General features: G+C 33.7%; 1 protein-coding gene across 1 annotated transcript in view; it reads left to right on the top strand.

The window, feature by feature from the left end:
* The first annotated feature begins 3,451 nt into the window (after positions 1–3,451).
* The window catches only part of CPS1 (carbamoyl-phosphate synthase 1), a 146,772-nt gene continuing 125,495 nt past the window's right edge, over positions 3,452–24,728 (top strand). The window contains exons 1-2 of the mRNA XM_051983624.1: positions 3,452–3,709; positions 23,457–23,566. Coding sequence (XP_051839584.1) covers positions 3,593–3,709; positions 23,457–23,566 — 227 coding nt within the window. The 5' untranslated portion in view covers positions 3,452–3,592. The remainder of the gene's footprint in view (positions 3,710–23,456; positions 23,567–24,728) is intronic.

The following is a 24,728-nucleotide window of genomic DNA, read 5'->3' as shown; positions in this document are numbered from 1 at the left end:
CCTTCATTTTTAAAGGAAACACAAAGAGTGAAGTCAAAGTCTATGGAGGAGCTCAGCTCTGTTTGTCTACACTGATTCTGGCTTCTTGCTTTTTAGTACATGGAGGTTATATGTCATAGGGAGCCAAGATTAGGAAGATACCTATAATGGAACAATAGCCCCAAATCTCAAGCTTGACCCAACCAACTCAAAAAGTTTGCTGGGATTTGGGGGATACATTTTAAGTTTTAAGTTTGAGCCAAAATGTGGCAATTAGGCTGTACCAAAATTCTGTCACTAGGTGGGCTCAACATCATATCTTGAAATACGGCTATATGAAATTGCTGTTTCAGATGACCTTGATGACTTTCCAGATATCACATCTTAGGGATTTGATTATTTGGATGACAAGATCTAGAACTGATCTGATTTTTTTTTTGACAAAGGAATCGTTCTTAGAACCAAGTCAAACCAGAATTTTTTCCTTATGTGTCCTCCTTCTATTCTTTCTATATGTCTACTCTACACAAAACTAAAAGAAATATCTGGGATGGCATGTACAATGCTCATCCTGTGTATTCTTGTCTTATGTATATTACCAAATCTGTTATTAAAACTGAGTTTGAAATTGGTGACATTAACAGAAATTATCAGAACTTCCAAATTCCTAAGACAATATTGCAGATAAGACTGAATGGTTGTTGAGTAACATAGAGAGAAAAATTATTGGGAAGGTAACAGGACAACATATCTACAATGCTTACTTAAAATTACAAACCTAGGGTTACCTTATTATTAAATGAATCAGTTTACAAGCTACATTGATTATAGGCTGATTATTCATACCACAGTAGAATTTAAACTCAATTCTAAAAGTTTCCTTTTATATTAAAATTTTCTTTTTATAACTAACATGCTATGTATAGTTTACATAGAGAGCTGGTCTTGGAATTAGAAAGTTCTGAATTCAAGATCTATGGTTCAGTGAGCACAAGCAATTTATGCTAAAGGCAAAAACTTTTAAATCTGTATTGACAGTGAGAGTTTCTATATTAGAAATCTTACACATTGCTAAAATCATAAGTTGAGATTCTTTCACTTACCTTCCTCCAACCCCCTGCCTAAGGAGGGAAAAGCAAATCTAGTAATTTAAATGTCTAATTTGATGTATAAGGACTTGTTTCAAAAAATTTAATATAAGGAACATATCTCATAGAAAGTAAAGTGCATCTATATTAAGAACTAAAATTTCTTGTCCTGTTTTGGTCAACATCCATCCTATGCAATACATATTTTCATTCTCTAGAGTAACTTTTTTTTAATAGTTGCTCCAAGAAGTCAGATAGAAAAACCAAAGAAAGTAGCCTCTTTTAGACATTCTCATATTTTTCTCATCTCTGTGTCTTTATTCACATCATTCCTTAGGCCTGGAATATATTTCTTTTGCTACCATTAATTCCTCATCTTTAGCATTTAAATCTTAAATAGCTTTTCAGGCTTAGCTTAAAATGCTAATTCCTCTGTAAAACCTTCACTGATCCCTCTGGCAGGATCTACATTTTTATACCAAGATTTTTCATTGCCCTTGTGTCTACCCCTCTTAGGCTATTTTTAAATTGACTATAAACTCCTTAAGGGCAACATCTGTTTCTCCTTTATCTCTGAATCTCCAGCAACTAGCACAGAGAAGGGTCTTTTGCAATGATCTTTGATTGATTATCATATTCTATTTTATACCATAATTATTTTATTTACCTGGTACATTCACACTAATAGATTATAAGTTTCTTGAGAGCAGTAAAATTTATTTAGCACCCAGCATTATTATATATTGCATATATTATATATTATTATATATTGCAATTTATATATTATATATGCACAGCAGTGTTTAATACCTTTAATTGAATGATTAGAGAAATGCTTTTGCATTTAGAATTTTGTAGCCCTGTAAGAAATCGACATAAGATAATCCCTTTAAGATTCCACATCCCCTAAATTATTGAAAATAATAGATAACCCAATAAGTGTATTTTAAGGCTTATAATAATAACAATAATGACAAACTTTATACCTAAATATATCTCCATTGTATGTTGTATAAAGCTGTAATGTTTGTAAAGTGCTTTTACGTACATAATCTCATTTAAACCTCACAACAACTCTATGAGACAATTACTACAGATGTTATTATCTCTATTTTAAAGAAATTGAGGACTTGAAATTAAAAAAAAAGTTATTTGTCCAGGGTTACATAGGTAATAACCAATGTGTGATTTAAACTCAGGCTTCTTGACTCAAAGATCAACACTCTATTATGTCTCTAATAAGAAGTGGATTAAGTCCAAATTGGGTGAAAACACAAAGTGGAAAGTTTTTTAGATAATTATAATTTAATAATCAACAGAACCTTGATTATGATTTCAATGCATCCTTTGCTTCTTACACTTTTAATATACTACTGTCCAACTAGAATGACTCATTATAGTATGGAGGTGATTAACCTCTCAAAAGCTATCTCAGTAAACCCCAAATTCTGGAATGGTTTCAAGTATGGGTCCTGCCTAGTTAAGAATGAAGTAGTTCATCTTAGAAGATTAGCTATCAGGCAATGACTTTTGCAGTCAGAACTTCCCTTGAGGACTCTACTAATGCTTGAGAGGTTATGACATATGTTATTGGAGAATCATTGCACTGATGACATCATAGCTCTTTCTTCACAAGCACATAGGAAAGATAGGACAATATAACTCCTCCATTTGTGTTGGCTCATTTTTGGTGATTGTTTATTACTTGTGTAATTTAAGTAAATATCATTTGATTCCATTTTAGAATATAGAATTATGTGTGGTGCAGTAAAAAACAGGTGGTAATATTTTAATAAATAAACTCTGTCACATTTCCCAATCTCTCTCATCTATATAGTCATCATATATTATATGTTTATTATCACAATATGTATATATATGTTTATATATGTAATGTATATTCCCATACATATGTAAATGTATGAGAAAAGATTTTATTTTCTTGGAAAATAAAGGTGTGCTTATCCTTTAATATGAAATAATACTGTGATAGGTTCCAAATTGTTACATTCTTCATATCATCATAAGACTTCAGATTTCTTTGAACAGTCAAAATTTAAGCAGTAGGAAATTTGGGGATACTCTTTCACCTTGTAACGTCATTTAGATGTTACTAATTTCCAAGTTAAATGTTGTTCTTAAGACTTTCCTCTTTGTTTAGGTCATTCTTATTAGGCTGCATAAGCAGTTTCTGTGTAGGTATCTTGTTTCCTACAGTGCTTGCATATTTTCAGTAGGAAAAGTTGCTATTTGAAGTGATGCAATTTGTGTTACATGACCATAAGAACATCTCAGGAAGTTACATTGAGAGGAGGGGTTGGAGAGAAGGAGGAGCTATGGCTAAAGACATTTAATGGCAGAATGAATGGGAATTTACAGAGACTGAATGTGCAGTCAGGCTTAACCATAAGACTGTACCTCCTTACACCTAAATTTTGTTTTACCTTAATTGAAAAGTTTCATAATTAAGCCCCTTAACATCAATCCAATTCTCTTCAGTTTTAGTTGCAGTCTTTACCTTCAAAATGACGAGGATTTTGACAGCTTACAAAGTGGTAAAGGCCCTGAAAACTGGCTTTTGCAATGGAGCCCAACGACAATGGAAAGTATCAAGGACCGGCATTAGACTACTGAGTGTTAAGGTAATGTTCCCTTATTTGTTCTTTCCAGTGTAATGTAATGCTTATAGCAGGAAACAAGTAATCACTAGCAAGAGGTAATGGATTTGAATTTAGCATTTAATACTAATTGATTATTTATTGGATTCCAGAACTTCATAATATAACACGTCCTCATTTTAAGCTTCAATGGGTATGAAAATTCCAGGGTAAATTTCACAGAAGGTATAAGTTTATAACTCTTGGTGGATACATAAGACACAGACATAATTTTCATAATGATTACTTCTCAAGAGTTTGGTAGTTGACCAAACTTCTCTTTGAATCCACAAACTACTGCAAATAATTTAAGGGGTAAGGAAAAGCAATATGATATGTTATATGGAAAGACAACCTCAGAGTTAGTTGTTATCGCAATGAGTCCTTTCCCTGGCAGCTGTTTTAATCTCTTAGAATTTATCCCAGGTAACTCTTTAATGCTCCAAGTAGCATCTGCACTGGTGAAAGGATTTTTTGCATTGGATATTTCCTGTACCAAGAAATCACAAGCCTAGTTTCTCTCCCAAACACCCCCCCCCAAAAGTTAAGGCTGCTGGAATGGATTAAAAGCCAGAATCCTACAATATGTTGTTTACAGGAAGCACACCTGAAGCGGGGAGATACATGCAGGTTAAAGGTAAAAGGTTGGAGCAAAATCTACTATGCTTCAGGTGAAGTCAAAAAAGCAGGGGTAGCCATCCTGATCTCAGATCAAGCTAAAGCAAAAATTGATCTAATTAAAAGAGATAAGGAAGGGCACTATATCTTGCTAAAGGGCAGCATGGATAATGAAGCAATATCAATATTAAACATATATGCACCAAGTAGGGTAGCATCTAAATTCTTAAAAGAGAAATTAAGAGAGCTGCAAGAAGAAATAGACAGCAAAACTATAATAGTGGGAGATCTCAACCTTTCACTCTCAGAATTAGATAAATCAAACCACAAAATAAATAAGAAAGAAGTCAAAGAGGTAAATAGAATACTAGAAAAATTAGATATGGTAGATCTCTGGAGAAAATGTAATGGAGACAGAAAGGAGTACACTTATTTTCAGCAGTTCATGGAACCTATACAAAAATTGACCATATATTAGGACATAAAAACCTCAAACTCAAATGTAGTAAGGCAGAAATAGTAAATGCATCCCTTTCAGACCACGATGCAATGAAAATTACATTCAACAAAAAGCCAGGGGAAAGTAGACCAAAAAATAATTGGAAACTAAATAATCTCATACTAAAGAATGATTAGGTGAAACAGCAAATCATAGACATGATTAATAAGTTCACCCAAGAAAACGACAATAATGAGACATCATACCAAAATGTATGGGATGCAGCCAAAGCGGTAATAAGGGGAAATTTCATGTCTCTAGAGGTCTATTTGTATAAAATAGAGAAAGAGAAGGTCAATGAATTGGGCTTGCAACTAAAAATGCTAGAAAAGGAACAAATTAAAAACCCCCAATCAAACACTAAACTTGAAATTCTAAAAATAAAAGGAGAGATCAATAAAATTGAAAATAAAAAAAAAACTATTGAATTAATTAATAAAACTAAGAGTTAGTTCTATGAAAAAATCAACAAAATAGACAAACCCTTAGTAAATCTGATTAAAAAAAGGAAAGAGGAAAATCAAATTGTTAGTCTTAAAAATGAAAAGGGAGAACTCACCACTAACGAATAGGAAATTAGAGCAATAATTAGGAGTTACTTTGCCCAACTTTATGCCAATAAATTCAACAACTTAAATGAAATAGAAGAATACCTCCAAAAATATAGCTTGCTCAAACTAACAGAGGAAGAAGTAAATATCCTAAACAGTCCCATCTCAGAAAAAGAAATAGAACAAAAGTTAAGGCTGCTGCATGGAAAAATTGTTGATTTTTGTGCTTGAAATCTGAATAAACTCACTTTTTTTCCCCACTGTAAGACTAATTTGATATTAGCAATCCAACTTGAAGTAATTATCTTGACTTTTCTTCTTCTAGAACATCTTCAAGTATAGCAAATATAGCATTTCCATTTTACAGACTAAAAAATTGAGGCAAAGAGCACTTCAGATTGTCCAGATAATATATTATAGCTGAGAAACATAGTTTAAAAATGTAATATTAAACCTTCAGGATACTGGGCTTGACAAGAAACCTGGTTTGTAATCCTGCCTCAGATATTTACTAGCTATATAACTTTACACAAGTTATTTAAACTCTTTGTGCCTCAGTTTCCTGTTCTATAAAATGAGAGGATTGAACTCAGTGGCTTCTAAAGTCTTTTCAAGCTCTTGGAAACTATGATTGATAAAATGTCAATAGCAGCACTTGATTTTCTTTTTTTACTTTTGTATTATTGTATGAAAAAGCTTATCACTAAATTGATCTGAAATGACCATGGTAATTGCCACAAGTTATTAACAACGAATGCAAAATTTAAATAGAAAAAGTAACATTAAAAAAATTCTACTAAAGTATTACAAATTCTCCATGGTAAAGTAGTCCTACCACAAAAATTCTTTTTTATGGACTTAAAAGCAGTAGATTCTAATTTGTGTTATATTATTTCATCTCTAATAGGCATAATCGTTATATTTATTTTTAAAAATTACCAGCTAGTTCTCTAACCTCTACAGTTTTAGATTCATTAGTCCTGAGGGATGGTTTGGGACCAGGAACCTTTCTCAACATGAATACCATGAATACCACTGGGATGGCTTAGATGCTGCTAGTTACCATAAGTATATGTAAGGCTCATGAGCAAGAGAGAGAAGATGGATAGGAAAAAATGAGGAGTGAGATAAGAAGAAAGGAGGGGAAAGAGAAAGTAAAGAAATAAGGTACTACCAGTTGTACCTACTATTAGCTAAGTCATTCTGTAGTACCTAGTGTTTGAAAGTTCCATTTAGTAATTAACAGTCCTAGCTACAAATGCTTAGAAGACTTTCCAGAAGAGGCTCTTGAGAATATAAGTCTCAAGAGAAATTTTAACAGTGGATTTAGAAACATTGGAGTAATTAATTTATTTGGTTTCTATTTCAGTGAAATAAGAGAGGCTATCAGGAAGATATTTCCCCAGCCATAAGGCAGATATAAATATGGAAATAAAGAATAGGGTACTTCATGTATAAATATACTTCATAAGAGAATATGCACTCCCAGAAGACAAGGACCATATCCTTTTAGCACAATGCCTGGCACTTAATAAATGCTTATTAACTGGCTGACATACCCATCTCAGAAAAAGGAGCTTAATGAAAATAACAATATCTTGAATTTATACTCTTTTGGTGGGAATAGATAACATTTAAGCATGCAGTTCATATGCAGTGACTGATAATCCTCACAATATTTTATAAAGTGAATTATCTCCATTTTGCATGGTCGGAACATAGAAATGTAAATTATTGTGATAGAATCATAACCTCCTTGAAGTCAGAGAATATTTCATTTTTACCTTTCTGTCACCAGTGGAGTACCTTGCATACAGCCAGTGCTTAATCAGTGCTTTTGGTTGGTTGAATACAGAGAGCCATATAAATAGCATTAAGACCAGAACCTACATATCCTGGGTTGCAATTAATGCTCTATATATCCATCTCAATAGAAAAACGAGTAAGCTTTGGATGATGTTTATAACAGTTTTGGAGATGAACTTTGGGAGAAAGCCATTCTTATTCCTTCCATTGGCAGATATATTAACAGTTCATAGCTAAGAATGACAAATTTGTAGGAAAAATAAGGCATCATTGCTGGCTGTAAAAGTCATTACTCACACTCAATCAAATCTGGCCTGAATTTTTGGAGGAAAGCCAGGAATGAAAAATAGGAGTTCTTGAACTTCAGAAATAATTTATTAAAATTTTTCACTGGTGCCCAAGGGGACTCCTGCTATTATTGATTCATTTTTGCTGCAGAATTCTACCCCCCAGCTTGCCCCACCTCCATTTGTAACCTCTCCTCCTTAGAAGTCATAACTCTGTCCCTTTTCTATTTTATAAGTCCTCCTAGTATTTTGAGAAGGGCAAAACCCCTTGGAGATGCTAGTAGTGCAAAGTGATTACTGTTATGTGTTGGTTAATAAATGGCATTGAGGGCTGTAGACAGAGATGTTTGTTCTACAACTAGCACAGGGCTGAACAGAGTGTGAAATGTACAGTGGGACTTGGGTCTGTGAGGCTTGTCCTGTCAGGTACCTACCATTGGGCATTTTCTCTGTGTCTTCCGAGGTCACCTATCCTCCCCCTTTGGCAAAAGGGGCCAAGGGTGGGTTTTGACGACAGCAAACTACACCTTTGTTCTTTCATGTTGTTTTTTATTTGTGTATTCTTGGCTAATGTTTGTAGATTGGGGTCCTGCCAACTGAGCCTGCCATATTTCACTTGTAGTAAGAAAAAATGTCAAGGGGGCTGTATACCTAAAATGAAGATGACCTTAAGGATAAGATTGATTAATAGCCATAAAATAGAGAATAATGCCAGATACGTGAGCTTTTCTGTTAATGCTGAAAATATTTAACATCCAGGTTTACATGAGGTGAATTATCATAGGGAAGAGAAGAAAGATTTAGGAGGACTAGAATCAGAAGACCTCGATTTTAATCCTGGCGCGGCTGATTTCTTAGCCAAGTGACCTTGCACAAGTCACTTAATCACTCTGAGATTTAATTTTTTCCCTTGTGAAATGAGAATAAAGAGACCTGTCCTTGTTCACTTTGCTTAACAGGGCTAAGGGAAAGATCAAATGAGATAATGTATGTTAAAGCACTTTGAAGCAATCTCAAAGTATGTATAAAAATACTCAAATGGATCAATCTAGCATTTTATGCTAGTCCACCCAATGTGCTAATCTCTTTACTAATTTACTAAGTGTTAGGGACTCATTAATACCATCAATAATTAAAATTAAAACTTGAGTATAGTATATTTTCTGATTTTTGGAAAGAACTGATCAACATTCTGTTCTTTTTATTACATAGGCCTTTAATGTGCAATATTTATATATTTAGTAGTAATTATATAATTATATTAATATAATTTCCTAGAATTGTCAAATGGTCTTCTGAGTGCTCAGATTATTTGCTGTTATTATTGTTGTATTAATGTTTTTCTTCTGATAACATCATGCCAGACTATTTCAGATTAATATATTTAGTGAAATCATCTTTAAAAATATATTACAGAACCATGTCATGATGAAAAGGCCTGATACTTTTCCTTGACATTAACCCCAAAAATTAAGATTGCAGGCTCCAAATATCAGCTTTTGCAGATGACTAGCATGCTATTTTGAAAGAAAAAGGTGACAAACTGAGAAACCTAATTTCTCTTGGGAAAGAGTATTTTCCTCTAGCCTTCTTCCTCTCCCCCTAAAAATAGTTTTGACATCTTGCAATTCAATTCCTTCACATTTTGCAACTATTGACAAGTATCATTATTAAATCAAAAAACTTTCCAGATAAAAATTTTGGTACCCCTCTAACTTCTCCATACTCTGCTGAGTATTAATATTATTCTCTTCAGATAATTTTTAAATTTTGTTTATTTTTTTATACTCAGAGATCCTCAAGTAAATGTATCCATTGTTTGAAACTGAGGTATAAAAATAATAATAATAATAGCTAACATTTATTATAGTACTTTAAAATTAGCAGAGTCTTTATATATCATACATGTGCTACTTTTTATGTATATGTAAATTCTCATTGATTTGCCCAAATCTTACAATTAATAAGTGTCTGAAGCAGGATTTGAATTCAAGTCAGATCCTAAGTACTAGCCACACAATTGTGGTGCACAATTGTCCTGATATCTATTGACCTTTTCACAGGTAATTTTAGCTATGGAGTGGACAACTTCATAAATAATGCCAATTGCTGCCATTCAATTAGACTATGGCAACATTGTATCTAATTCTTGGGTGGCCAAGTTCAGGTACTCCCACTGTTGATACAGATCACAATTCCCTCTGTATCTCATAGTATGTTATTGGGCATATTTTCCCATAATTTATACATACAAGATCTAATTTATGTCCTGAAGGCTTTCCCTTTGTTTATTTTTAATATCCCAGGATCAACAAATTTAGAATCTGGAAGGAGCATCTCTGGGATTCTAATGCAGTATTTGGAGTATCTAAAGTTTTTCATTCTTGCTGTATTCTAAGATATACAAATAAAAATAACTGATATAATGAAACCTCTTGATAACATTGCTGCTGAGACATATACTTCCATATATCTTTAAGGGTCACAGCCTTATATTCAGATTTTACATATTTGTGTTTTTACCCACAATGTATCCAAAGCCATGTAATAAGAAACCACATTACAATCCCAAATAAGCTAACTAATGATGATAATAAAAATGAAATGGTAATGACTTAGATCTACATAGTGTTTCATAGTTTTACAAAGCGTACCAACCCTGTTAGATAATAATAATAATAATAGCTGATCTTTATAGACTTAGAGATAACACGGCTTGTGCCAGGAAGACATGAACTGAATGAAGTTCTGCCTCTGATACAGAAAAGCTTTGTGACCCTGGATAAAGTTCCTTAGGATCTCAGTTTTCTGATCAATTCTCAAAGATTATAAATTTCAGCAAAAGTACAAATCTACAAGGACTGCAATCTGTTCCTCTAGAAGTTTTCTATACTAATGAAATCATAATCTGGTTCTTATCCTTACTAAAATAGCACTTTGGGGGCAGTTAGTTGGTGTAGTAGATAGAACACCATCCCTGAAGTCAGGAGGATCCGAGTTCAAATTTGATCTCAGACATTTAACAGTCTTGGCTGTGTGACCCTGGGAAAGTCACTTAACCCCAATTGCCTCAGGGGGAAAACACTTTAAAACATCTACTAAATGCTTTGTATGCTAGAGAAGGAAATGACAAATCATTCTAGTATCTTTGGACATCAATAACATCATAAATAGGGTCATGAAGTGTCAGACACAACTGAAATGGCTACTGGACAAAAAAATGCTTTCCATATATTCTGTTTTTATCCAGGAGACAACATGATCTGTGAGGTAGTCAACTGTTGTATATTTAGACAGATAAGTTCAAGTTCTGTTTTGGAGGAAGTTTTATTTCTCTTTAAAATATTCCTTAATTTTTGATAGGGGCATGAGGGAAGCTTCCTTTCATCCTGCAGATGCCAGCTTGGTCATGATCCTATATGGGGTCTTGTGAATGTGAGGGTTGTGAAATTATGATTTATCTATAAATGTTTGATTTGCCTATCTATCTTATATACATATATACTCAGGATAATGTACAAACTTCTCGGGTGAAAAGGGGTTGAGAGGAAAAAGTTCAAGATGGCCTCTTGTAGACTACTTTTTAAGTAGGGTCAAATCTTTGTTCCCCATAATGTTTTAAAGACTGATGAACTTCTCTAATAGTCTTATAGGTTGATGATCACAAGAAAGTTTGACCAAGCTAGGTGGGAGTAATTTGGAAATGCTATCTAGTGTTTCCTTCTACTAAGAACTCCAAAGCACAACCATTTTCATCCACAGAAGTCTATTGATGATTTTAAATGTCCCATCCTTTGGCTGTATCATGAAATGAACATAGGTTTCCCTCTTTATGTGATCCTCTGCCAGACTTTCTCAGAGGGAGAGAGGTTTTAGGAAAGCCCTGAGACATTGAATCTCCTAGCTTTGTATCATATGCAGAAGACTTTAAAAATTTCAGAATCCCATGGCATAAGAGAGAATATGCTGAAAAGGCTGGCAACTGGATGAAACAAAATCAAGTTTGGCATTCATTAGGTTGCATTCTTGAGTTCTCTCTTTTTCTCTTGGCTGTTTTCACACTCCTTCCTAATTTCTTTGACCTTAACCTTGGACCATAGCCACCAAATCTTAACCTGGCTATGTCTTCCTAATGAATTTTAATAGTTCCCTTTTGGTTAATTTATAAAACTGAAAACAAGTCTGTGTCTGATTATAGCATAAGTAGCATTTCTATTTCATCTTCTCTTAAAGCATTCTATTTAGCGTGAACAGAATATAACAAGACCATCACCTATTTATTCCCTAGCTGATAAAAATCTTTTTATATCCTTTCATTTATGAATCCACTAGCCCTTTGTGTAGTTAGTTGTGCTCTTTATGACCAGGACAAATTAAAAAAAATTCCTTTGTTTTTCTCTCTCAGACTTTGAAAGTGAAAAGTTCCATAAATGTGAAATGCCAATCTCACTGACTGAAAATTTGTGATAATCTTTAGTCCTTTAACTGATAATCTATATATAGTATGCTATTTGTAGAATTCTTATAAATTCCATAATTATGAAACTAAAATAAAAAGTACCTATGAATCCTACTGAACCTTATAACTGAGTATTCAGAAAAGAGACACAGACTTTGAAATTTATCCCATATTTGTATTCTGGTTTAAATTTAACTAATAATGAGTTAATATTAACTTAGGATGTTGTAAGGTTTAATTGATTACTGCCATTAAGTACTTTGAAATCCTTCAATGGAAAGCATTGTAACAAAAATGAAACATCATTAAATATTTTTGAGCTATAAAAATGAGTTATGTTCTAGAAGTCTAAACTGTTCATATTTGATAGCTTAACTTGGAGAGTGAAAATAAGATTTTACTTACTAATAAAAACATGTCATGATTTGAATTTATTGCCATACTAGCTATGGAATCATTATTTGAAATAAATTCTATCTTTAAGCATCCTACATTTAAAGCCTAATTCAGACTTACTTGATTTCATAGAGAATGAATATTGAAGTGAACTTATAGTTCAGGAACATCGGGCATGTTGAAATCAAATGTATATGTTGCTTTAGGCATTGGTAGAAATGGAAGGGAACACTAGGGACCTCTAGTTTTTCTAGTATGCAAATCATTTGCATAGATAAATGATTCAACAGTAATGCAGTCAGAGTTCCCAGATTAAATCATTTTCATTTCCACAACTAGCTTACGGGGCTTATTGTAAAAGCAGTTTTTTATCTTCAGCTCTTATGTAGAATTTATTGCAATAGCTGGCTAGCAGTTTTATATTACAAAGGGAATCATCATGATTTTATTGGCTAATTTTCATACTCTTTAAGTGGTGACAGTGCCATTATTCCCATTTTACAGATGTGTAAAATGAATATAGCAACTTAGTGCCCAAAGAGATATTGGGCTGTCTATGCATCAGCTTTGAATAGCCCCCCCCCTCCCCAATACACACACACAATTCCCTAGTTCTTTTTTTTCAGAGGGCAGTTATATTAGTTTTTTGAAAGGGCTATATTCATTTCTGAACACATTAGATCAGTCAACTTGATTAGTTTGTTAAAATTGTCAAAGAAAATAAATTGATAGTTTTTCATTATTCTTTCCTCCCTCATTCCTCCCTAACTTCCTTTCCCTTCCCTCCCTCCCTTCCTCTCTCCCTTCTTCCTTCCTCCCTCCCTTCCTTCCTCCCTTCCTTTTTCCTCCCTTCTTCCTTCCCTCACTCCCTTCCTCCCTCGCTCTCTTCCTCTTTCCCTCTCTTCCTCCCTCCCTCTCTTCCTCCCTCCCTTTCTTCCTCCCTCCCTCTTTTCCTCTCTCCTTCCTTCCTTCCTTCCTTCCTTCCTTCCTTCCTTCCTTCCTTCCTTCCTTCCTTCCTTCCTTCCTTCCTTCCTCCCTTCTTCTCTCCTTCCTCGCTTCCTTCTTCTCTCCTTCCTTTCTTCCTTCTTCCCTTCCCTTCTTTTTTCCCTCCCTCCCTCCCTCACTTCTTTCCTTCCTCCCTCCCTCCCTCCCTTCCTCCCTCCTTCCCTTCCTTGCTTTCTTCTTTGTTTCCTTCTTCCTTCCTTCCTTTCTTCATTTATTTATCTATCTATTTATTTTCTAGGTTTTTTTTCCCTTCATCTTAAGAAAGTGCTTATAGGCCAAGGAACCAGAGGACATCAACACATTTGGTTATCGTTAGTTCTGTAAATATGTTCTTATACAGATACTTGAGGTTGTCACAGCATCTTGATCTCAGTCAGTCATGTGGCATCTACTTTAACAAGATGTGACACATTACTTCAATTTCCATGTCATTCTGAGCAGCCACAGGTATACGAAAGTCTGACTTAGTAGCTGGGTATTTACTGTAATCAGTTTGAGCTTTCACTAATGGTTTTCATTCTGACTTTACCTTCTCCCAGCTTTTGAAGTCAAGGGTTCAAAGGACAGAGAGAGTTCAAAGAGAACTACCGGTACCTTTAATTTAAGAACAGGTTGATGATTAGATGAGGAAAGATAAATGAAAATCTAGCTAATGATTATAAAATATGTAGCCAAGATGCTTGTAAAAGCTTACCTAACAATAGCAATATAGTCTAGACAGTTCAGAATGCTTTATAATTGCTTGACTTCTAGACCTGCACTCTCTGAATGAGGTTAGTCTAGCACTTAAGGACACATTTTCAGTTTCTGCAGCGAGACTTAGCCATGAATCCCAGCCATAGTTATTGCATTGCTCCTATGCCACAAAAGACAGCTTCAACCGGGTCTCAAATTGAGTATGCTCATGTGGATAGTTCTAAGCAATCATTTTAATGGGGACAAAAATCAATCAATGAATGTTGTTTTGCTTGGCATTTTGTTTTTGGAAAAATAAAAGTACACTAAAGGTTTCACTTTCACTTGGAAGAAATGTTATTATGTAAATATAGTACTATCTTTTTCTAATATTTTAGAGGGGAAAATGGTATCTTCTCAGTATGTGACATTTGAAACATTCCAATGAATCTAAACAAACCAATACCTTTTGCATTATATTGGAATTATTTTAGATAAAAAATTTCATAAAGTTATTCTTAGGACAAAAATTATTTTAAATGCATGAAGCTCTTAATTTCCAGATAATTACAAGTGCAGAATTTTAAGGGCATGCTAGTCAGCAAATTTTTTTTACTACAGAATAAGTGAAAAATTTCCTCCACTCTCATCTACCCAAAAACCATAAAGATGGGGCATTTCTGATATAGAAGTAACAACAATAATATCAATTGTATATATTTTAAGTTTTTCAAAGAGTTTTAAATATGTATTATTTCACTTGATCCTCATGATGACCTTGTGAAGTAGAAACTCTTACCCCCATTTTACAAGTGAAGAAACTGAGGTTGAGAGGGCCCAGAGTCACAGACTAATAGGAAGCTGAGGTAGGATTTGAACTCAAACCTTCCTAAGTTCAATTCTCTTTATTTACTACCCACTTGAAAGCACAAAATAAAAAGGAAAGTAAAAGGAAGTAATCAGGTATGCACAGAATAACAAAAGATTTAAAACTTTGTAATACATTTTAGAGAAATTATTAGGTATATAAAATCTTCATCCTGATGAATGATTCTTGCCTAAATCCCCAGAAAAAATTAATAGCTTCTAGAAGCAATTCACTTTTTTCTCTACTATATAGAATCTGTTAAATACTTGTATATAATTAGCTAATATCAAGACTACTAATTACCCAGTCTATCTTGTTTATCAACTCTAAAATGCCTTTCCTTCTCCCTTTTTCAGTACCCAGATGCCATCCTTTGCAAAAAGTCTTGTCTGATGTCCCCAGTTGAAAGCAGTCCTCATACTTCACATAGAACATCACTGCCTACTTTATGATCCATGCTACATGATATCACATTTTGTAATAATAATAGCTAGCATTTATGTAGATTTGCAAAGCCCTTCACATATATTAGTTCATTTGATCTTCACAATAACTCTTGAGATACGTGTTATTATTATTCCCATCTTACTGAGGAAAAATATGAGATTGAAAGACTTGCCCAGAGTCACACAAACTACTATGTATCTGAGGCAGGTTTTGAACTCGGGTATTTCTGGCATCAACTTCAATACTCAGCCATTGCACCAGCTAGCTCTGTATTGTGGGTGTTTGTATTAGTGTCTCATCCTTATCCTAAGCTCTGAAAATCAATGGCAATATATTAATAAATATCATGTTCTCTAGTAATAAAACTTATCATACATTTGTTCTATTTGTATTTGTTATATTCATACTACTTACCTCACAGGGCTATTATAAGGCAATTACTTTGAAAACTGTAAAAAATATATCAGTACTATATTAATGAGTTGTCATCACTATTTCTATTGTTATTACCTCATTGCCTCTGTTAAGTGATTGGATTTGTATTCTGGGAGTGGGCCCGTGCAAGCTTTTCTGGGTCTTATTCCCTCTTAGAAAATTTGACCTAGGCTAGATTGAAATTTTAAGGAGTATTAAAGAAGGAATACCATTCTAATACTTACCAAAGATTTTAATTTGTTTAAAAATTCCATATGAAACTAGCACTCTGAAGAACAGAAGTGGTATCTAAATTCCTCAGGGATTGACCCACTTGGGCCCTGAGTACCCTCTGAAGTTCTACTTATCTAGGTAAAATCTGAACAATTCTTATATTTCCTCCAAGGCTTTTGAAGGTTGCAGAGCTTCTTCAGATTGTGTTTAGTTTGTGTGGCTCCTGAAGCACGAGAGCCAAGTGGACCAAATCATGATCCTCTGCTAACTTGACTTTTCTTTCTTATGTACATTAACCATGGGATTTCATAATCTATAATCAATTCTTGCCTCTCTGGATACAGGTTATCTGAACTGAAGTTGTGATTTAAAGTAGGGATTCTTACCTGGGGTCCAAGAACTTGTTAAGAAATTTTTTTTGAGAAACCAATGTAATTGGTTTTCTTGTCCTGAGAAGGGATCTATAGATCTCACAGACTTTTGTTAAAAGAAACAATGATACAAAAAAGAAAGTGAAGAATCTTTAATCCATAATAAAACTTAAGTTCAACTTTTTATAGATATAATTAAGCAAAATTTATGTTATTCTTTGATGTAATATATTGTGATTTAATTAATTTTACTTAATCACACAAACTAAACCCATCTGTGACTCTTTTAAGGCAAAATCTTTCACCCAAAAGAGGAAGGATATAGATCCGAAATACATAAAGAAACTAATTTGGACAGAAAAAGAAACTGGTTTACTTAGATTGATGTTTTGCGTCTGTTAATGATGAGATATTGTCTTTTTCTGTCACTGAGTAGAAAAGCAGGATGCTAAAAACTATATAGCTCTAAAGCTTCTCTTCAATCAAATTTAATCCACCAACAAGCATTCGTTAGATGTATTCCATGTTCCAAGTACTGTGCTAGGTACTAGAAACACAATTCTTCACCATCACAATCAATCAATAAATCAAACAAAATTTATTAAATTCTTACTATGTGTCAGGCACTATGTTAAGCACTGGAGATACAAATCACCACCAAAATAGCAGCTAACAGTGATATGGCTCTTGAAAGCTTGCAAAGTACTTTACAAATGTCCTCTTATTTTATCCTCACAACAACCCTGGTAGCTAGATGTCATTATTCCTATTTTACAGAAGAAGAAACTGAGGCTTAGAGAGTTTAAATCCTTTGTCCTGAATTACAGAGCTTATAAATAACCAAGGCTGTATTTGAACATTGGTCTTCCTGACTCTAGGATCAGTGCTCTTTTTGATGGACCACCTATATACAAAATTGAAATGGTCTCTGCCCTAGACAATTTGTAGATTGAGATAGTGTTAACAACTTTTTTTTTATCATGATGTACGGTTTACATAAAAAATGGCTGAAATCTCATTTTAAAAGCATGAATAAAAAGTACATTGTATAAGGAAATAAATTTTGAAAAATTTTGTTGCTATTGGGACCATCCATTATTAAGTTTAATTAATGATTAACCACATATGGAGCATCAGTCTATATTTTTGAATATTATCTATTTAACATAATGGTCTCTTTATAATTGGAAGGAGAAACAAATTGATTTCTCAAATTGAAATTTAAAAAATATTTTTCTTTCTTTTTTGGGCTATAAACATCTCCCTCATGTTACAAAATGATCAGAAGGAGATGCTAATGCCTTGTCTTGAAATTGAGTACAAACTAAAGCAAATTTCTTCTGCCAGTCATTACATTAAAATATGAAAAAATTGGAATCAATGTATCAACATAATAGGGAATTAATAGACATCATTAATGAAAGGGAAGAAATAGATTGCTGATGACAGAGTATGGCTTGGCATATATTTTAGATGAGTAAAGGGAAAAACAATGGAAATGTATTATATAGAATCTGAACCCAATTATCTTTCCTTTCCCCCAAAGAGAGAGGATTAAAACACTCTGATTAGTAGTAGTAATATTACAACTCCATTATTAATAATAGTCTGGAACTGCAAATAATATGAAATAATGAAAAAGAGAAATGAATTATATAGATCTGCTGCAATCATTTTATTGAAACTTGAGGTAATAAATGTTTTCATTTTTGTTTTGAATGGTAATTCTTTGGATACCTGGTAGACAACATTTGCCAAATAACTCCATCTCAAGTCAATATTTCATTTTATATGCCATGGGGCAGTTATACAGAATTAAGCTTTGTTTTGACTAGATGTGGAGAGGGAGAGAAAGCTAATAATAAACCAACTGACTCATACCTTGCAAAGAGATATTACTTAACAATAAGGAAATAATAGAGCATTTTGACCCAGTGACCCAAATAACACTATTTGAATGATATATATTATAAATGACATAAAGCAGTATCAACTTTAGACAGTCAAGAAAATAAGAGAAAGGGGGTCACTAAATATTAGTGGTCAGAAGGTATATATTGAAGAACTTGAGTTTCTTGACTACTCATAAAGATTCCATACTCTAAGATATGAAACCTTTCTTAAACAAAATAAAATTAAAAAAAGGTTTTTAGTATACTACAGTATACTATAGTACTTCCATAGATCCCAGTCAGCCTGAAAACATTAAATGACTATGTGTCAAGCACTGTGCCATGCACTGAAGGAGATAATAAATTTGAGATGTGATTCTTTCCCTCAAAAAACTTGAAGTCTAATAAATAAGTGGACAGCTAAAAAACCAAACCAAACCAAAACAAACTATACCCCAAAATAAATTGGACATGAAGTGGACTTGACCAAGAAAGTGCCATGAAAGTTAGGAAAAGACCCCTTTTTGGTATGGGGAAAAGAATAGACTTCATGGAGGAGGGATGGACATTAGAGTTCTGCAACACTGAAAAAGAAGAAGCTGTGTTGTGAAAAAAGAAACAAATGGTGCTTGCTTAGTAACTGTATGCTGAGGGAGACTGTTGACTTGAGAGCTATAATAGAAAGATTACTATTTTCCAAGGTTATTTTCATGGACATGGCTATTCAATGAAGATGTCTCTAAAATGTGGCTTAACATCATCCAAATAATTTTTTTAATCATTTAAATGTATCCAGATAGCTTCTGGAACTCCCTTCCCCTCCCTTTCCATTTTTTCTCTCCATTTCTCTCTGTCCAAGGAAGGACAGATAATACTTATTTGGCTTGCCTTCATGAAAATTTCATTCTTCAAAAAGTAGAAGAACAATGAGGGTAACTACAATTCTGAATGATTTTTGTAAGTGTAAGTATAAGATTGGAGGGATTTGTATAACAGTATATAAAAAAAGATATGAAGGTTTTAGGGACTTGAAAAGTTAGTATAAATCAACAATGTGACACTGCAACTAAAAAAAGATACTGTGTTTAAGGTGCATTAAACATGATGTAGGATTTGTTTTTGTTGTTTGTCCCTCCCTACTTTTTTATACCACCAAAGAAGTCATAATTCTTCTTTATTCTGCCCTGATCAGACCACATTTGGAATATTGTGTTCAGTTTTGGATGCCACATTTCCAGAAAGACATTAATAATGAAGATAACCAGGATGTGAGAGACTTTAAGATAAAATCATATGAAGAGTATAGAGCAAAAGTAGGAGTAACAAAGACCTTTAGGCTTCATATAAGGAAAAAAAATCCTAACAATTAGAACTATGCAAAAATAGAATGAATTCTTTTTAATAGGAGACTTCAAGAAATGATTATCTCTAAAAGTAAGCAGAATTTAAATGGTATTTAGAGAAAAAGAAGTTCCCATCTGCCTGTGAGAAATGGTGCAATTTTCCAAAACATAGTGGGCAAGAGGCAGTCTTGAAAATTTGAAGTGCTTCTGGTCCCTGAAATTTCAGCATATTTGAATAAATGACAAAGTATTTGATTTATTCACTTTACTTTCCAAGATATTTGGATTCCTTTCAAGATCCTAGTACTTAAATTTATTTTGTTGTTTTTTTCTTGAGCTTTAATTTACCTGTCCAGTGGACAAATGAAGTATGGGTCCTTGTATCTGTAGTAGTTTCTTTTATACTTTTAGTTTTAAAGGCACCAAAGTGCTTAGCCCTGAGCACTTGGAAAATAACTATACTATGATCTAGTTTCTGTGTTGAAGGCTTTTTTTGTATTAGGACATATTATTACCAAGGCTGCAAAAGTGTCTTATGATCATAACAAGGTGATTTGGGGTGGGGAATCACTTTGGAATGAAATGGCACTTTGGGACTGTTAGCTAGAAGAAAGGATTCCACATAATAGTTCATTATACAGAGTTCCTCCATCAATCCTTAGACAACCCAATTGACACTCATCATTTCAAAGCCATTGGAGGCCAATGCATTTAAGAGGAATGTAAAGAGCAGTATAGGCAATAAACAGAGGGCTTGTAAAAATATAATGTGTAGTAGGGAGGAGGATAGGGAGATCTATAAAAAAAACTCAGAAACGAGCAAAAATATAATTAGAGGAGCCAAAAGACATATTGAATACAATCTCCAAGACTATTTCAGGCAACAGTAAATGTCTTCTCAAATATATCTTTAGTAGATGGAAAGTAAGAAACCAGTCCACTGGAGAGAGGAGGATATGCAGGGCTATAGAAGGGCTAACAAAAATCAGCTTCATTCAACACATAATTTTCATCTTCTTTACAAGATTAGATGGTGCTTAAAATAAGGATATTCAATTCTGATTTTTTTTATATTTAGGGTGCAGAAGGGAAGGGAAAAGATGAGTTAGAAATTAAAATAGTACATGAGGCAGATGGTACTCAGAATAAGCAGGGCAAACTGGCATAAGAAAACCAACCACAACAGCTCTCTTGTATTTTCTTTTCCCAGATCTCATCAGTTAAACAGCCTCTTTTCAGGTTTTACCAAAGTTAGTTTTTCTATAATATTTGAGAAATATTTTTCTTTCCTTCTGTTTTCTGAAAGGCAGAGAGTTGAATACCATGATTCTCGAAAGTCAAAAATACTCTATCTTTCAATATAAAGGAAGAATACCATAGTGGAAAGGAAGCAGGATTCAGGGGGAACCTGCATTCCAATCTACACTGACACTTGTGACATTTAGTTTCAAGGCTGTTTTCTTATTGTAAAAAAGGGCTAAAACAGCTGTAATATGTATTTTGAAAATATTTATTGAGGATCAAGTAATATAATGCTTGTAAAACAGTATAGAAAAGCTAATATATTTACAAGAAAGTGATGTTTCAGCATTTTAATCGTCAAATCCACATGCATTTATCAATCACTGAGTGTGTGTGTGTGTGTGTGTGTGTGTGTGTGTGTGTGTGATCTGTGATATTGTTCACCCTATAAATGAAATGAGCTTTGGATCCAAATTAACTTTCTCATTGCTCCAAAAAATTAGCAGTCAATTTTTCAAGTTAGAAAAGGAAAAAGCATATTTAAATACAGGAGAAAGCAAGTATATCATGATTCTGAAAGAAGTAACCAAGAAAAGATGGTCTCCTTGTAACCAAATTAGGAGGGGGTTAAATGGGTGGCTATTAATTAGTTAATGAATCTTTGCTCTGTGCCTCAATTTATGTATAAATAACAAATTGATGGGTTTTTTCCCCTTTTAAATCAACTAAAGTCCCTTTGGGACATATGGATTAAGAAGCTAAAGAGTATTGGATAAAAAATCAAATTTGAGATTTTTGAATACTTGTCATAAGGCTGCAGATAGATGAAATTTCACCTCAGAGATAAAAACTTAAACAAACAAAATGTCAAGTTCTCACAGTTAATTATCTGGTGCCAGAGTATGCAAAGCATTCCACTAAAAGACAGGAACTTGTAGCTCCTGTATTGAATATCGACATGATGTAATAAGTGGGAAAAGCACTGTTTGAATATGACTTCTAGCTCTGCCAGTATTAACCTGACAGATTATTCAGCTTCTCTGTTCTTCACTTTGCTCATTAGGGAAATGAGGTGGGTTGGATCAGATGATCTCTCATATCCCTTTCAGCTCTAAGACTATGATAATATCATTTGACAAAGAAGTGACTGTTTCAGGTAGCTATTTTTTTCTTTTATTTTGTAGGCTATTGAACCCTTACAGAAGGATCTCAACTTTTCTAATTTGTTTTCTAGGAGAAAAGTAAGATGGCTATGTGTACTACATGCAAATTTGAGATAATAAAATGCAAATTTAATAGAGTTATAACTCACAAGTCTGGCACCAGAAACAAGTTCATTTGGGGGTAGAAATGGGATATTCCTTGGCCATAGTCAAATGCACATATTCCAAGAAAAGGGGTGGCTCCTCCTGGAGAGAATCTGGCCTGAATCCCCAGTGGTTTACTGATGTTTCATGATGCTCCAACTCCCAGGAAGAGGGACTTGGTAATGAGAGTGGGAACTGGTGGTAAGAAAATAATGTGTAGAACTCCAGAGGTGTCCCCTTGGGATAGGAGAAAGAAAACACTGATTGTACTATATGATATGGCACTGGCAGAGACTAAAAAGCAGAATTAATAGTCTACTATGTGAAGGACATACAGTCTCAGAATATTGCCTGGGATGCAAGGCCCTGGAAATTTTGACACAACTGTCCCACCTATTGAAGATCATGAGGTCCTTCTGGATGGGAGAGAAGCCAGGGCTTCTTTCCTCCCTGATTCTTCTCTCCCCCTGAAGTGGTTTTCAGGGTCTTAGATATAACCAGATCCTCCTGGCTTGTTACTGGATTAATGCTGGATTTAGAAATGGCTTTCTGTTTTATAGGATAAATTTATTGGTAAACATTAGCTTAATATATTTGATTATTGAATTAATTCAAAGGAAATGTTCTCACCTGATAAAGGAATCATGACTAGAGTATTCTGTTAATCATTGTAAGTGATGGGGGAGGTAATTTAATCAATAGATTCCCACACTTTCTGTAATGATGAAGATTCCCTTGAAATTCCAGGAGAAGGGACTAAAGTGGGACACGAACATACTTCTACATGGTTTATTACTTTTAAAGAAATAGACTGGCTGTGCCTTTAAGGTACTCTCATTTCCAAACATTTCAATTCATTATGGTGTCTCATATTGAAGGCATTCAATAAACATTTGACGTGATAAACTAAAAATCCGATGGTCCTTTTTTTTTTTTTTTTTGGTAAGGGTCCATCAGATAGTTCAGAATATATGTGTATATGTGTGTGTAAGGAATAATAAGAATAATAACTGATGTCACTCAATTTAAGCAACATTTCTCAATATACATTACAAACAGTCCTTCTACTGATGATTCATCAATAGTTTATACTGTTCCTTTCCAGAATGAAATAAAACTGAATCCCTGTCTGTGACAAAAAATCATTTGAGAAGAATAAGAACAAGCAGGAGAATATCCCCAGATGTGAATAGTTAGGTGGCCATAAACTGAACAATGCCATATTATTTAATCTTTTAGTATGTTCAGGATTCTGATTGACTTCCATTATATAATATTTTTTCGATATTGCCAAGACTCATGTAGCTTGTTTTTCTAGGCTCAGACAGCACACATTGTGCTAGAAGATGGAACCAAGATGAAAGGTTACTCCTTTGGTCATCCATCATCTGTTGCTGGTGAAGTTGTTTTCAACACTGGCCTGGCAGGGTAAGTGATGCTTAAGCCCTAGTCTCCTTCCAATGATAGTTAAGGATGTTGGGTTTATTTTAGGTAGAATGGGAGGGAATTATCTACTAATAGGATATGGGTGCCTTTGGTTTTGCCATGGTATCAACCTTTAGACATAAATAAGAAAGAGACCATTGAGATACCACAATGATAGTTTGTTATCTGCTCTTTCTACTGCTAAGTAGTTTCTCCAAAGGGTAAATAATGCTGACAACTTAGGTGGGAAAAGCAGAAAATTTATCTATTACATCACCCAATTCTGATTATGTGTGATTCTTATTAGAGTAGAGAACAATAAAGTAAGGAAGAATATCAAAATACCCATCTTCCTCTTGGTTCCCAGAAGAAAACCTTTGCTCTTGCAGTTCAGTAGGATCATAGAATCATAACCTTTAGAGGGGGAAGAAACCTTGAGTAATCTTGTCTAGTTATTTGATTTTGCAGATGAAGAAACTAAGGTCCCAAGAAGTGGAGATTTTTTCACAAAGTCACATAGGTAGCAGAACCAAATTTAGAACTGTGGCTTCTGACTTCAAATCCACTGTTCTTTCCACTGTATTCTTTAGCTACTTTGTTTATGAATGGGATTTTTAAAGCCACACTCTATTAGCACAATCCCAAAGACTGAAGAAATAATTAAGTTCCTGCTTATGTCTTATAATCTTGTAATTAAATAAGAAAGATGAAATTACATAGAGAATAGTATTCATATTCTTCTTATTACAAGTTTTCATTGAGAGAGGAAACATCTAATGTTGATGCCTTTTAAAATGCACAGTGCTGATTTAAATGAATCACTATAATATATTTGTCACCAAGGTTTTTTTTTTTAAAGTGAGTTTTGGATCTCAATATTTATAAAGCCTATTCAACATTTGAAATGTTTTCAGAAACAGTCCAAGATAGAGATTCTAGAAAAACAACACAACTAACCCTTTCCTGAAGTATCTGGGAATCAGGAGTTCTTGTCCTACTCCTAGTTCTGCTACCAACTATGTATATGATTTAGAGTGAATCTCTTTGCTTCTTTATGGTGCTCATTTTTCTCATCTATAATATTAAAGGGTTAAAAGAGATTGAGGGGTTAACATTGTTTTATATCATAGAACCTTTTGACAGACTAAAATCTATGCTTTTAACT

This window comes from Antechinus flavipes, chromosome 3 (assembly GCF_016432865.1).
Source record: "Antechinus flavipes isolate AdamAnt ecotype Samford, QLD, Australia chromosome 3, AdamAnt_v2, whole genome shotgun sequence".
NCBI classification, from domain to species: domain Eukaryota; kingdom Metazoa; phylum Chordata; class Mammalia; order Dasyuromorphia; family Dasyuridae; genus Antechinus; species Antechinus flavipes.
This window is presented reverse-complemented; position numbering and strand designations above follow the sequence as displayed.